The sequence below is a fragment of the Apodemus sylvaticus genome, chromosome 9 (assembly GCF_947179515.1).
Source record: "Apodemus sylvaticus chromosome 9, mApoSyl1.1, whole genome shotgun sequence".
NCBI lineage: Eukaryota > Metazoa > Chordata > Mammalia > Rodentia > Muridae > Apodemus > Apodemus sylvaticus.
In genome coordinates this window covers 30,983,831-30,999,437 of record NC_067480.1, presented here as the reverse complement: position 1 = coordinate 30,999,437, position 15,607 = coordinate 30,983,831, and the positions used below count along the sequence as shown (strand labels likewise).

Below are 15,607 nucleotides of genomic sequence, written 5' to 3'. Positions count from 1 at the left end.
CAATCCCACACCGCATGCCGTCTGCCACTCGCTCCTGCGTGAAGACTGGGGATGGGAAGATGAAGGAACAGCGTTGTCCGTAGTAAACCATAGTAAAGTCAGGAGGAAAACAAAATGGGGCATGTCACATGGTCGCGGCCTGATTTTGTTTTCTCAATTAAAAAGAAGAGGAAGTGCAGTGTTTCCGGCCTCCGTCAGCCCGCTGAGGAGTGTTTTTCATTCTTATGAGTCTGGCAGAGAAGCAATAGAGACGGAACGCAATCCGGGGTGGAAGGACCTGGACGAGCTTTGTAGCTTTCACAAGCAAAAGAGAGCTTTCCCAGCGAGGCCCCAGGCCCCCGCCCCCGCCCCGGCCATCACTCATGTTGATTGGCTCTAGCAGGAGCCAATTGGCACCCGGCGTCCGGCCTGAGGGGCGGAGACTCGGCTGCCAGGGCCAACCTCCGGGCCTGGGAAGGGGGCCCTGTATCCCGCGACGACCGAGCCAGGCGGGGGTGGGAGCCTGGAGGGCCTCCGCGGCTGTCTCTCCCACCCGGGGCGGGAGGGCTCTTGGAAGAGGGGGCCCAGAGCCAGGCAAAGAGGGGGCAGGCAGGAAGCGGAGGTGACCCGGGAAAAGGGAAAGTGCCAGGGCTCGCGGGTCCACGCCAGCTCCAAAGGCCAGGGGGCGGGGAGCATCGCGGGAAGGGGGGGGAAAGAGAGGTTGCTGTGGAGGGAGGCATGGAATCCCGGAGGTCACAGTGAGGAAAAACAGGGACGGAAATTAATGGTAAAAGTCCTTTTTCGGGGGAGTGGGGGGCTTAACAAAAGGATGACCAAAAAAAAAAAAAAAAAAAAAAAAAAGGATCCGGAGGGTTGACTCCATTCTGTGTCAGCAAGTGTGCACTGTCTGCCAAGCTTCAGATTCAACAGTAAAGTCAAATCTAAGACAAATGCTGGTTAAAGGTATTTTAGACCGGCAAGCTGAGGCCCAGAGGGTCCTTTTAGCTTTCGGCTTTGGGCTCCGGGTTAACCCGATGCAGAGAGTAGGCCACAATGACTGTACTATTGCCTGGACCATGCACTAGGAGGTGGGGACAAAGGGAATGGGGGGGGGGTGATCTTTCCACAACACAATCTAGCAGTTCAAAACTAAGTTGGAGGTGACCCTGACATGCATTAGAGAAAAGAGACACAGAAAAAGATTGTTGTTCCATCCGTCAAATCCTGTGCAAGAGAGTTAAATGCTTCATAAATGGCTCTCCTTGAGCTGACATTGAAGCAAAGTAAACAAGTTGAGATGTTTAAAAAAGGGACTCAGAGAACTCGAGCGCGCGCGCACACTCACGCGCGCGCGCCCGCGCGCGCGGACACACACACACACCTTGTGGCAGCTGTATTCCTTTAACCTTGTTTCAGTTTTTTTTTTCCTAAGACAGGCGAAGTAGCAGCGACATCAATGGCAGGGGAGGTTAAAATAGCTAACTGATACTCACTGTGAGCAGAAGCTGTTTGCCACTGGCAGATCTGATTCTGCTCAGCCTCTGATGGTAACTGACTAGCAAACAAAACCTTTAAACTTAGCAAAAGCAAGTATAATTGAGGGTGTACAGCGCCAGACAACACTAGGTGCTGGGCTTAAAGCACACAACACACACAAACACACTTAAAATTTAGATACACATTGTACAAGTCTGCTTCTGGCAAAGCATGATCTATTGCTATTCTGTAACAGACATGACTGATTTTTCTGGATTATCATATTTTCCCTAGGAAAGTTAAGAATGAAAAGGTGAGCACTAAAGTCCAGGGAGGGGAAGGATTTTTGTGGGGTGTGTGTGTGTGTGTGTGTGTGTGCTCTCTACATAAGCGGAGTTTTCTTTAAAATCCCCTTTTAAAACAATGAGGATTCTGTTTGGTCATTTCATTTCCTCAAAAGACAAAACACTGCTTATTCTATTTTGTAAAACCAAATTTATAGGAAGTAAGAAAGTAAATGGGGTGGGGGGTTCTTTCCCTCCTGTTTTACCAGATCTGTTTGCTTCAGGCTCCTCCCACTTTATGAAGTAAGCAGTTGACAATGCAAGTATTACAGGAGTCCCAACACTCAGAAACCATGTTAGAAATAAACAAGAATTTTATGTTGGCAAACAATACAATTAAAAAAAAAAAAAAAACTCTGTCCTAGTGATGAAAGCAAACATTGAACTAAATAACAAATCCAATAGGTGCTTTCTTTAACGTATCACATAAAACTTGAGTTTTAATGTTTATCTACCTCCATTTGGTCCTACAAAATAGAGAATGTTAATTGTTGGAAGCAGACTCAGGACCATTTTGACCACATAATCACTTTATTATTCTTCCTGTTCTTTATTATTATTTCCTATTGATAAAAGCCCAAGGCACAAAATAATTTCTTACAAAGAGCCTTATTAAGAAGAATAAATGTTTTTCAGTGCTCTTCCTGTGAAGCATATATAAAATTCATGAGGTAATCAGTTTGTCAGAATAAACTGCTTCCAATTCTGGAAAGTTCTGATTTGCCAACTCATCACATTATCTGGGAATGACACTCCTCTCCTCTACCCACAATGACCACCAGAAGAAAGGCTCACAGAACTAACTTTCTATTACAAATGCTTCTCATTTTCAATATAGCCTTGGCCACAGATGACCTATAGCCAACTTTCAACATCTTGGTGGCATCTAGTCATAAACTTAAAGGAAAACAAATACCCTACAAATGGAGAATACACAGGTTTGCCCCGTCTTTCAACGGGCACCAGAACAAACACACCCTCTTTCCCCTGACCAAGTGCCCGTTCATTTTACTAGAGAAATGTTAAGCAATCTTACAGAAAAATGTACAGTAGCTCCCAAATAGTATGTGTGATGCCTCAGTACAAGTAAGGGAGCTATACAGGGCAGATAGGCTGGAGCAAACTCCCATAACTCTTAACTCATAATGGGTCCCAGGCGCATGGTGTTTATTACATACTCTGTACAAAAGCAGCCATGCCTGCAAGATAGTAGGTCCGTGTGTGAAGAACATTTCATGAATCCTAGTACAAGAACAAAAAGAAAATGGGCCCCACAATTACTTTCTTTGGAGATCAGAGAGGGGATTTCTCTATAAATACTTGTGCCTAAAAAGCTCTTACTCTCATGAATCTTTTTAAGAAAGCCTGAATAAAACTTGCTGCTGTTTACAACTGCTTTGGTACTGTGAAATCACAGAACAAAAGTACACACAGCCACTCGGTAAGCTTGCCCTTCAGAACTCTGAGAAAGGATCTTAAAAATAAGGGCTCTTTAGCCTCCGTAATAGCCAAGTATTTTTGGTAGAATTGCCCCTGCCAGGGGCTGGCCTTAATATTTAGTCAAAAGGAAACTTTTGAGATAGAAAAGACTGAGTCCTAGGAAGGAACTCGTCAAACCTCAGAACTGGTTTTATAGAACCTAAAGTTTCACAATGCTGCAGCAAGTTCTACACTTGGGAATTCTCAAATACAGAAGCCCTTCTGTGGCTGCTCCAAACACATTTCTTTGACTATCTGCCAGGTGTCACTGTGAGGTGAGCATCTGTGTACCCTGACCCATCCATCCCTCCCACCCCCAACACCTCCTGAAAGTGTATCCTCCCCAAGGACACTGTGGGAAGGAGTGAGAGAGAAGAGAAGGAGGGAAAAGAACAGAACTCAAGCACCCCATGGTAAAAGCACTTTTGTCTTCTGACTCTGCCACCGTAAAACGCACCTGCTGTGATGTCCAGTTAAGCTATTGACGGTCCTCTGGCTGCTTCTGGAAGCTGATGCTGGCATAGGTGCTTAAATCCTCACTGGAGCGTCTTGGGGAGCTGCCCTCATTGCTGCCTAAGGGCTGGTGAGGGGGAGGGGGTGGTAGGGACTGCTGCTGAGAGGGACAGTCCTGAGAGCGCTGCTTAACGTCCTTGGCCAAATCCAGGTCTATGTAGTTAAGACTCTTCTCCAAACCCCCAGCAGCCCCACACACTGGAGTCGACTCCTTGGAGGCTCCCCCGAGATCCCCAGGTCTCAGCCACACATTCTCAAAGGATGCAGAGCTGTGGCGTTTTACATCCTCACCTCCACCACCGCTGCCCCCTACTGCAGCCCCTGCTCCAAAGGACACTGTGTTGTTACCAGCCCGAGTAGGTGCTGAGAAGGTCTCAGAGCTATGCCTCCTCCGGCACCCTTGAGTGTCTGCGCGAATCACTTTGGCACTCTGGTTATGGTTGGGACTGAGGTTCACCCTGGTGAATGCACTCATGCCCCCAGGTCCCTGAGGGCCTCCCAGCAAGGAAGAGTGAGCAGCCTGTTCAGCTGCTCCTTGAGAAGTAACAGAAGCAGAGGCTGTGGAGGATGGAGGAGGAGCAACTCCTGGGGTTCTAGGCAAGCTCACCTTCTCTGCAGCAATGCCTATCCGCATGTCAGCATAGCTGACTGGGGCCACTGGTGAGGTATCCACATAGTTTTGACGAGGACAACCTATCTGCATGGTCATGTAGTCACCACGGTTATTTGGCACCGATCGGGTGGGCCTGCAAATGGTAGCAGCCCCTGGAGGTGCAGGGCCTACTCTGCCCAACTCAACTCCACCACTCTCCTGCCAGGCTGCCCTCCGGCCTGGCCCCAAGTCCATGTTCATATACTCTTCTGAGCCAGCCTCTTCTCTGGGAGCTGGGTGGAGCTGGGGTGGACATCGAACTGAAGGAGAGCTACGGGAAGTTGCTGAGCCAGCTAAATAGCCAGGCTGGCCACTCCCGAATTCAATATTCACATATTCTCCCGGGCTTTTGGGCTCGGGGGGATGCAGGGAAGACTGCGGCTGCTCTCGCACCCGGGGTAAGGTGCTTGCTTTGGGATCCCCCAAGGACAGCCTTGTGGGTCGAGCCAGGCGGCTGTTGGTCTGCGCAGCCGTGTCTACCTTTCGAGGCAGATGGGGCTGCAAGACATGGTGGTGGGGATGTGGGAGGCTAGACTCTGGCCTGGCCCCACAGTAACCCCCACCCAGGCTGTCGCTGCTGGTGGAAGAGGAGGAATCTTCGGCAGTTGCTGTATAGCGAAGGCGTCCAGAGCTGGAAGAGAGGCGAAGTCGCTGGTGCCTGGCCCCCTCCTCTGGCTCTCCAGGGCGCTGGGTGTGCTTAAAGGACCTTGGCAATGAGTAGTAGGAGAGGACTGGCTTGTGCTGGGGGTCTTCTGGGCCATAGTAGCATTCTGAGGGACTGCTGGTGTTGGAATCTCCCACTGGTGACATGTTCATGTAGTCACCTGTGCAAGGCAAGAGCTTACCACCACCGCTCTCAACAGGGGGTTTGGCATGAGGAAGGGCGTGGGTGTGGTGCCCCCCTACTCCATTTGTCCATGGCTTCCCATAGCTGCTCCCAGAAGGGGCTGTGCTGATGCTGCCACTGCTGCTGGATCCACCTCCAATGTCAGGGGAGCAACTACCACTGGGCGACATCATCATGTAGCCATTGGGGTCCACTCTCTGTGGGTGGCGTCTGGTGGGGTTAATGATCTGCTGTGGGGCAGATACACTCTTAGGGCTCATGGGCATATAGTCCCCATTTCCTTTGCGGTTGCTGGGCACTGGAGCCACCCCAGGAGACATGGGCATGTAACCATCATCGGTGTGGAGGTTGGAGGTGTCTGGACGGTGGTGGCCTCCACGACGTTCCAAGTGGTGCATCTCTAGACCCTCTTCAGGATAGGAGTGGGTGGGCACGAAGGCAGAATGCCGGTAGCCGGGTAGTCGGCCTCCAGTGCCACCTCCTGGTGGGTAGGCAGCGGGCATCATCTCTGTATATTCCTCAATAGAAGCCACTGAAGACTGTGAGGGGGTCTTCTGATGGGAAATGGTAGGGGATGTGCCCGCGGAGTGAGTTCTCTTTCGAAACCGGTTATCCAGATCTGCTGCACCTGCGGCTTCATCTCCAGTCAGTGCTGGGCTTGTCCCCAAGTTAGCACCTGGGATGTAGCGATGGCCGTTGCCACCCCTGGACAAAATGTAGTGACCATTGGGTGCTGTCAAGGTGGAGGCTCCCTTGCCCCCCATGCAGATATAGTTGCTTAGCTCTTCCTCACCCCTGGCTGGTGGGGTGTGTCCCAGGGAATCTGGGGTGACACTACGGAAGGAACTTCGGAAATCGCAGGGACTAGAACCATACTCATCAGAAGAGATGAAACCGCCATCGCTAGGAGAACCGGACACGGAAGCACTAGAGCGCCTCGGGAAGAGACAGTCTGAAGTGGAGCCATGGCCACTGGTACTACTGGATGACAGACTCACTGGGCTGGTGGCTGAAGGCGAGCATCGCGAAGAAGGCATGGGGATGGAGCGGCTGTGGTTGAGTGGGGGGTGCAGCCTGGAGCTGCCTCGATGCCGATGGGCGTGGGTCCTGTTGGTGCTAGGGCTCACAGGACTTCCATCCACTGATGCTGGACGGGACATGGTGCCTTCGCCATCGCTGGAGGCACGCACCCGGAAGGAACCTGGTTTCCCACCCACCATACTGGCAGGGGAGGTGGCAGTGATGCTCTCGGTTCGAGATCTCCGAGTCAGTCCCACCTGGCTGGGTGGAGGATTGTTGAGATGGTGCCTGCGCAGGGGAACACTGATGGGGTTGGAGCAGCTGGATGAAGACTGGCTTTTGCTGCGCGGGCGAAACTCATCGCTCATGGCCCGCATGGCCTCTAGAATGGTCTCATGCATGTTCTGGGCCACCACGGAGTCATCCACTTGCATCCAGAACTCGCCGGGCCCTGTCACAGCTGAACGCCCCACCTCGATGAAGAAGAAGTTCTCTGAGTGACCACAGCGTCTGATGTTCATCAGCTGCAGCACCACAGCGGCTGCCTCCGAGTTCAGCTTCACAAAGCTGATGGTCTTGCTGGTCAGGCAGAGGCGGTAGATGCCAATCAGGTTCTTTGTCTGACCCAAGCCCTTGGGTTTCAGGATAACCTGCCAGACCTCCTTGAACGCGGGTCCTGGGCCCGTGTCATAGCTCAAGTCCTCCCCTGCCTCTCCGACACCAGAGCTGCCGCTGCAGCTACCACCGCAGCCTCCTCCAGCCCCGTCATGGTGGGCCTTTGCCCGATTATGCAGCTGCAGAAGAGCCTGGTACCAGCTGTCTTGCTCAGCCTCGCTATCCGCCGCAATGGCAAAGTGTTCGTCTCGGGTGTAGAGAGCCACCAGGTGCTTGTTCTTGGAGTCAGCCCGCTTGTTGATGTTGAAACAGCTCTCTAGGGGGATAGAGCGTTTGGGGGCGCTCGACTTGTGCCGCCACTTCTTCTCGTTCTCATAATACTCCAGGCGCGCCGGGCCCCCGGCCTCGCTGGCCGCCCGCAGCACGAAAAAGCGCTTATGCATACTCTTGGGTTTGCGCAGGTAGCCCACCTTGCGCACGTCTGAGAAGCCATCGGTATCCGGAGGGCTCGCCATGCTGCTGCGGAGCAGAGGGAGGTGTCGAAAAACTGGGTGAAGGGTGGCTTCTCGGTGCGGGCTCCGCACATGCACTCCGGCCCGAAGGAAGCAAGCAGAAACCCTGACTCCGAAATTCACGCTGTTCCTGGCGCTGGGGAGGGGCAGCCGAAGGACGAGGTAGCTGCGCCAAGGAAGATAGCCTGATCCGAGTTTAAGGGCGTTTCATGCCCAGAGGGAAAGGCAGTGGGTCTAGGGTGAGTGCAGCCGCAATCTTCCGAGGACTAAGTCTCCCCCAGTCCCTGAAGCAGAGAAGAAGCTACATCCCTTGCCGCCCCTGGTCGAGTCCGATGCAGGGAGGCAGCGATGGCCCGAGGAGTCCCCGCTTGGCCCTCTAGGCGCGCGCGCCTTCCCTCCCGAGTTCCCCTCTGGAAGTAGCGATTCCCGAGGCAAATTAAATATCCTTGGGCAGGGGGAGGCGGGCTGCCAAGTCCCAACGTTGCACGGGGTTCTCCCTCCTCCTCCTTCTCCACCTCCTCCTCTGCCTCCTCCCACCCTCCAACCGTCCCCGCCGCCACCAGCCGCCCAAATACCAGCTCAATCGCAGAGACCGCGGCGCTGCGGCTGTTGCTGCTGCTGCTGCTGCTGCCGCCCGAGGACGCGTCCTCTGCAACCCGCACTCGAGCCCATCTCGGCGGGCGGGGAAAGTGGCTTTTCCACGCGCAACGCTACTGGGCAGCCGAGGGAGCAGGGGACGGTCCAGAGGGACAGGCTCATCCCTGCCCCTAGCTCCAGTCCGCAAGGGAGGGGAGGGGACGAGGGAGGGAGGCGGGGGAGTGGGGGGGGGGGGAGGTTTGGGAAGAGATCGGGGAAGACGCCCGGTCCTCGGGAGGCGCAGCCGCCGCAGTTACTTCTCTCCTCCTCCCTCCTCCTCCTTCTCCCTCCTCCTTCTCCCTCCTCCTCGGAGAGTTGCCGAGAGCCCCAACCAAAACAAGCGGCGGCTGCGGCGGCTGGCACCGCGCGCCGGCCCTCTTCAGACCGCGCCGCCGTCTCACTCCAGAGGAGCAAAACACGTGACGGAGCCTCTGCGCTCTCTCTGCAGCCCGGCCGCCGCCGGGAGGCTCCAACCCGGGGCTCTCTCCCTCTCCCTGCTCGCTCTACATTCCCAGCCCAGCCCGCCCCACGCCCGCCCCTCTCCACCCCCGGGCCGTGCCGCAGAGGCGCCCGCGCTGGCCCTTTGCTGCAGCGCTCGGGCAGCGCCCCTGCGTGGCCAGCAGAGCCCGGGGCGCTGCGCCTCCCATGCCCGCGCCACCCAGGGCGCCCCCCGGCCCGCAGGAATCCCCGCGGCGGGAGGGCGGGCGTGTTTGGGTGGCTACCGGAAAGCAGGAGGGGAGTCTGGGAAAACGGGAGGGGGCGATCCGGGGAAGACGCAGGAGTGAGGGAGGGGGCAGTGAGAGGGGGTGCACTGCGGCTGCAGAGCCCCGAGGGGGTGGGGGCGTTGGGGCGGAGGGGGGTGACCTGCTAGCTGTTACCCAACAGGTAAAGGCGACCCCCGGGAGGCAGTGGATGAGAAGCCCTAATAGGGAAATCTACATTTTTGTAAGGTTTTCTAAAGGACTTCTGGGCCAGTCCTCCACCTGGAATCTCCGGACGAGCCGCGGCGAGGCACCTGGAAGGAACAGAGGGATGCCCAAGGGCAGTGACTGTCGGCTGGGTTAGGGTCTCTCGGAATCAAGACCTGGGATCTCACGCCTGGCACTATTAGCCGCTGATCACTAAGTAAATAAATTGTAAATGTCACCTTTCATGCAGGTGAACAGGGATTCACACTTAGTATTAGTGCAAAGGATTTGGGGGTGGTGGTGGTGAAGAAAACCAGGCACTCCTTATCACAGTCGTAAGTGTATTTGTGATTTTTTTTAAGATGTAAAGGGCTTTCAGAGAGTTCCTAGGTCCAACCCCTACTGTGTGCGTCTTAGCAGATGTTTGTTTCATAGTTTGCACGTGAATTGGACGACCCTATACATTTTTAACCTTGACCACGAGGATAAGTGGCTAGGCTGTACAGAAAAATGGGTACTTCTTGATGAAAACGGGTCAGCAGCCTAGTTGCAAAGCCTGTTTCTCAGTCTCACCACAAGCAGACGCTCCCCAAAGTTGTTTTTTTAAGGTGACCTATAAATCAAGTAGGATGTCCCTATCTAGCCCAACCTGCATTAAAAACTCACAAAGGTGACGTTGGACCCAGTGCTTAAAGCCATTCTACTCTAGCCATGGGCGGTTCTAGGTTTCCGCCACCTTTCCTACGCCAGGAACCCCCTCAGCCTCCAGCTCTCCGGCACTGCAGGACGTTCGCGGGGAGACGCAGCGGTGAAGGTGCTGGGCATGCTCAGTTCACTAGACTGCCTGGCCTGGAGTAGGGGAGTAGGGGGCGGGGGAAGGGGGCAGCGCGGCTCAGCATAATGCGGGGAGAGAGGCGGGGTGAGGTTCCTGGGGCAGCCTGCTGATTGGTGGAATTGCCTGTCTTTCCCGTTTTGCACAGATGCGGTAAAGGGGGAGAGAGGGTGAGGGTACAGACGTAGGCACTGGCGCCATTCAATCGTTTGCGGTACTTGAATTGGGGTATCCTGCATCTGTAGGTGCCACCTCCTCTGGAAAGCCTCGTAGCCTCCGGTTTCTCTTTCCACCTCCTTTATCATGCAGATTCTTCTAAACCTGGTTACTGTATTATGCGGTACACACATTGAATTGAAAGCCCTCATTTTCCCCCTCTGACAGTTTGGTGATGCGGGCACTCGTGCCCACTACAGGAAGGCTATAAATAGCAAGTAATTTGGAAAAGGTACCGAGGCAGCAATAGAAATATAAAAAGAAAAAGAAAAAAAAGAAAAGAAAAAAAGAGGATTCTAATGGTTTGAAATGCTTTAGGGGATGGGAGGATGCCAACTAGAGATGTCTGAAGTTAGTGTAGCAGAATAACTGAGAGAAAGAGAATAAACAATGAACAGCTAGTTTAGTCTAGCAACTGCTTAGTCTCGATTAGTTCAAGGGGCTTTTTACAGGAGGGGGTTTCTCAGTAGGAAAGCTCTTCAAATCCAGACTTTCACCTTTAAAATTACTTCCTTCCTGCCCTCTATCACCAACCAAGAACAAACAAAAAGGAGAGAGGGAAAAAAAAGTACATACCTTTATGGGGGAAACAGTATTTTCTCGAAGGAGAGGACAACATAAAAGGCAATTTAATCTGGAAGATTTTTATAAGTCATCTACACAGAACGTTATGATTTTCATGATATGGAAGTAATGTTGTTATGACTGAAGAGGAAGTAGAACAACTGCTTCGAGGTATCCAAGGCCCCAGATCGGATCCCCAGTTATGTACACAGACACACGACACACACACACACACACACACACACACCAGATCATTGTAACAAAATGCTCACCAATCTCAAGTTCACCATACACACACACACACACACACACACACGCACACACACACATACACACACCTCACTAGAGTTTTATTACAAATCTTAAATGTAGCTAATATTCAAATTGTACTACAGTGTAAATTCAGTTCTTTGATTTTTTTTTTTTCTAATTCATGGGTTGAGATAACTCTGGGAATGCAAATTCACGTTTGATTCACTTAAATATATAGAAGAGGAAGGTAGGCTTTTGTGAAACCCAAGTGAAGTAGTGTTGAGTAGATACGTGTATTATCCTGTCACCTTATGCTAAATTAGTCCTTGTGTATTGTAATGAAAATTTACACCCAACAGAAAATTCACAGAACAGGCAGGCAACCGATTACTAAATAAGTTGCTCAATGCTGCCATCTCTAGGACAGCTAGAAACCACTTGTGACATGAATAAAGGAAAGCTGACTGCATTTTAAAACATTGACTAGAAGCACTACCAGAACTAAAATGACATATTGATGTCTTGAATACAGTCATGATTGTGAGAATTAAAATTTTACATGTCTTCGGTGCAGATTTGATACCTACCTGTTAAAATGGGAAAATGGTCTATGTGTGATGTTACCAAGACAATCAGAAAAATGTCAGTTATTATATCAGTTGATATATATATATCAACAGACATGTTCCTTAATATAAATAGGTCATCCCTAGAGAAACCATCAGAAACTCAGTTAATTGTGACAGTTTGGAACAATGCTTAAAGGAAAATGAAAACTTGTGGATTTTTTTTAAATTGAAGGATTATAATTATTTTAATATACCTGCATAGTTACAAATATTTGAAGGCCTCCTCTGCAAAATCACCCAAACCATAGGAGACACATTCTTGCAGCTTTGGTATCAATGATACAAGATAACTGAATCCGCTGGATTGAGGCTTCTCTGGCCCCAGGATTTTTTTTTTTTTTTTTTAAATGAAGGTCCTGCTGCAGCAGTTCTGGGAAGTAGGGAGAGGCCTGTGTAGTTACTGTGTTCTCAGGGCTGCTGATTCCATGGAGTCAGTCCTATTTTTGATGATGGATTGAAAGGCACAATAGTGAGATTCTATGGAATGTAAGCAGGGTACTCACTCCACAGCTCTGTGCACGCTCAGAGAGAACCACGGCGATAAACATTCTCCTTAACTGAGTTCTCACAGTTTGGGGACTTCTCTGCTCAATCACGGGTATCAAGCACGGAGAGCTATTCTTTCCAAGATGTAATTAAAATATTGCAGATTTCTGACCTCCTCCCGGCCCCAAGCCAACATGTAGGAAAATATCCTCATCTAAAGCAGTATGAAGAGACTCCTACTTGTACAGAATTTTAAGCAATTTTGGCTTACACACAAAGGGGAAATTTTTAATTAGCTGCTACTGCATTACATGAATGTACAGCTTACCTAATAAAGGTCTCCTTCTCCGGGTTCACTACAGCTGGGTGGAGCAGGCAATGACCCACGCTTGGGTGCATCTCATAGCAGCTTTGAGAAAAATCAATTACTGGCAATCAGCTGGTGAGAATCCATCTCTGCTCTTGGTCTGGATTTCACACTGTATCTGGGGGAATTTACAGAGGGTAAGTGCATTGAGTGCTAACCCAGGATTTCAGAAATATATTAATCCCTTCAATAATGTCAAAACTTTCATCATTTGGTTTATATAAAAGCAGGAAACAAACGCATGGATGAAATTAGAAAAAGGAAATGGAAAAACTCAATGTCATGATTTAATTCTTCCATTTCAGGAATTGTACTGATTGGTGCTGTGTTTCTGAGGGAGGTCCATACATGTCATTTGTTTAAATAACCTTTATTTCCTGCTTGATTTTCATTTTCTTTGCATTTTTCTAAAACTGTACGTGTGTAATCATGGGTGCCTTAGTGTATGGAGATGCCCATGGAGGTCAGAAGTGGGCATCAGACTTCAGGCGCTGAAGTTATGGATGGTTGTGAGCCACCATGTGGATGTATGAACAGCAAATGCTCTTAACCACTGAGCCATCTCTCCAGCCATTCTGTGTATCTTTATTTTGACTATAATATTTTAATTTCTTTTCAGTCTTTAATAGAGATGGAGAGTTTGTCGCTCATATAGCTCATATAGCTGATCCTATAGCTCAGACAAGGTTTTAGGGTTGGGACACCAGAACTCAGGACTGGAAATTGAACCCAGAGTCTCATGTCTGGGTTCTCAGCCCTCTTGTAACTCTTTATTTTGAAAGAGAGTCTTACTCGATTGCCCTGCTGACCTTGAGCTCATTGTAGTCCAGACTTCAGGTTTGCAATCTGTCTCAGCCTCCCAAGTAGCTGGGATTACCAGCAGTGGCAAAGAGTGAGGCCAGCTCCACTCAGTATCTTACATTTTTTTTTCTTTTCTTTTTTTCTTTTTGGTCTGCTATGGTGCACTCAGTCTAAAATTTGATACCCAAACTGAGTTTCAAATAGTTCATTTATTTTTCTGCATGTGAATTTATCGACGTGCCCTCTACTCTGCAGGCAGGGTCTGTACATGCAGCTCTCCTGTACGGCATCATAAACTCACCTCCACAATTGTGCTGCTCTAAAGCTCGCAAGCGTGTCTTCTCTCTTCTTTCATAATTAAAGAAAAATCAAGGTTGACTCCTCAAAATTTCTCATATTGGGGCTCATCACTGATTAAAGGCTCAGAGATATTAGCTTCTTTGGTTTAGGAAGGAAAGAGCTCCTGTGAACTTCAGATATTGTAATTATGTGTGTGAGGTAATGTGCAGTGTAACTCCAGGCAGAGTCTCTGAAGTCAGAATAACCTAGAGAGTCACTAAAGTCAAAACTTTCCCCCTCCCACATCACCTTCCCAAAGTCCCCCATGAGTCAATTCAGGGGGAGACTCCCCGAATTTATTTCAAGTCCCACTTCCATCGTCAGGGGCTGAAAGGATGCTGAGACCTGGAAACCATTGGATGGTTAGCCAATGTCTAAAACCATATACCCAGGGACTTTATGGATACATGCAACTTAGATCTTCAGCAACTTGTTGCAAATCTGCTTCGGTGACCTTAAACTGTTTTGCCATCAATTCCTGAATATAAATACCTCTGTATTCTCAGCTATATGCGGGTCATCTGCATCAGCCTCTTACCAGCAAGGCTCAGGAAACCTCTACGAAGAGGGGGCAGAAAGAATGTAAGAGCAGGTGGTGGGAAAGGAAGCGATGAACTGCTGGCTTCAGGATGTGACTGTCACACACGACTCACAACAGCTAAGGTCACCAGTGCAAAATCAAGCCAGTTGACACTTTAGCACAGAGAGTGAAAGGACTCATCAGCTTCACTCCTAGCCAAGGAGCTACCCGCAGTAAGTAACTACTGGGAAAAGGAGAGTCACTTTCTTTTGGGGGTGTGGTCTCTGGTGGGCTGCTCAAGCCCCAGTGGATAGCCACACGCCTATGTCTATAAGAGCTGCACTAACTGGAACAAAGGGTTATTCTCAAGAATTAAGAAAAGAGCAGACATGAAGCTTGGAGGAGAAGAAAGATGGCAAAGGGACGATAAAGGAAGTGCTGGAGGATGGATATAGTCATTAAACATTGTGTAAGTGGGAGTTCCAAAACCAAAACATTTTAAAATATTTTGTTATACATCACAGAAAAATATGTATAAACAAACACATTGTTATAATAAGTAAGGATGAGTATAAGGATTTTTATTCATGCACCTGAAGAGGACTTTTTCATCAACTGAAAGTGTGTATCAAACCTTTTGTTTCTAGGTTAAACTGATTTTTAGAAAAAAAATATATATATATAAAGAGCCATTTCTTTTTTCTGTGCTTTCAGAGTCTGTGGGTCAGGAATTCAGGCAGCTCTGTGAAAGGATAACTGTTTTCTGCCTCCACGAAATCTAGAAGTCTGAGCTGAGATTGTTCAAATGACTTGCTTGAATGGCTAAAGTCTGGGACCTTTTAAAAGTTCCTCATACACGTGTCTGGTACCTGGACTTGGATGACTAAGATGAGTCAGACTTAGTTCCTGCATTGAATGTGCTTCAGACCCTTCACAGTGTAGGAACTGGATTCTCAAGGAGGTATCGCAAAGGGAGCATTCAGAAAGCAGATTTTGCAATAGGACCAAGCAGAAGTTGTGCCACTGAAAGGTCACAGGGCGCTGCACACATGTACCCTATTAGTTCAAAAGAATCAGTCCCCAGGCAGAGTAACCTATGTCACAGATTTGATGGGACAAGTGTCAAACTATTTGTAGCCACTTTCAAAAACTATTCCATATTGAAAGGTTATGGAGGGAGAGAAAGGCGAGGAGGGTGAGAAGCTCCAGGCTGAGGTAACAAGTACCCTTCTACACAGGAGACTGAAGTTGCAAAGATGAATCTGGGCTTAAGATCATTGACTCGTTTAATCTTTCCCAGGTTTTATCATTGAGTGAGAGAATTTGAAAATTGCTAAAAACAAGCAAAAACCTTTTCTTCTCAACAACCTCTCCACTTTCTGCTTTTTGTTTTGTTTTGTTTTGTTTCTTTTATGTCTCATTAAAGGACTCTGAAAGGAACCCCAAGGTGTGGTTCAGGACCATGGACAGCAGCGCGGGGGTGTTGCACCACCAAATACCTAAGTCCTGTGGGTGGGAGATAGGATTATTTTAGAAGTATCCCTTAAAGTGAAGTGATTGAAAGAGAAACGATGACTTCCCAACTTCCTGGAGTTTGCAGGGTTGATTTCTTTAGATGTC

General features: G+C 49.5%; 2 protein-coding genes across 2 annotated transcripts in view; one reads left to right on the top strand and one right to left on the bottom strand.

Moving 5' to 3' along the window:
* Positions 1 to 7,945, bottom strand: part of Irs1 (insulin receptor substrate 1) — a 56,916-nt gene extending 48,971 nt beyond the window's left edge. Inside the window, exon 1 of the mRNA XM_052192137.1 lies at positions 3,736 to 7,945. Coding sequence (XP_052048097.1) covers positions 3,757 to 7,440 — 3,684 coding nt within the window. The 5' untranslated portion in view covers positions 7,441 to 7,945 and the 3' untranslated portion in view covers positions 3,736 to 3,756. The remainder of the gene's footprint in view (positions 1 to 3,735) is intronic.
* The window catches only part of Rhbdd1 (rhomboid domain containing 1), a 1,230,872-nt gene that overhangs the window by 1,078,612 nt on the left and 136,653 nt on the right, over positions 1 to 15,607 (top strand). The window lies entirely within an intron of this gene.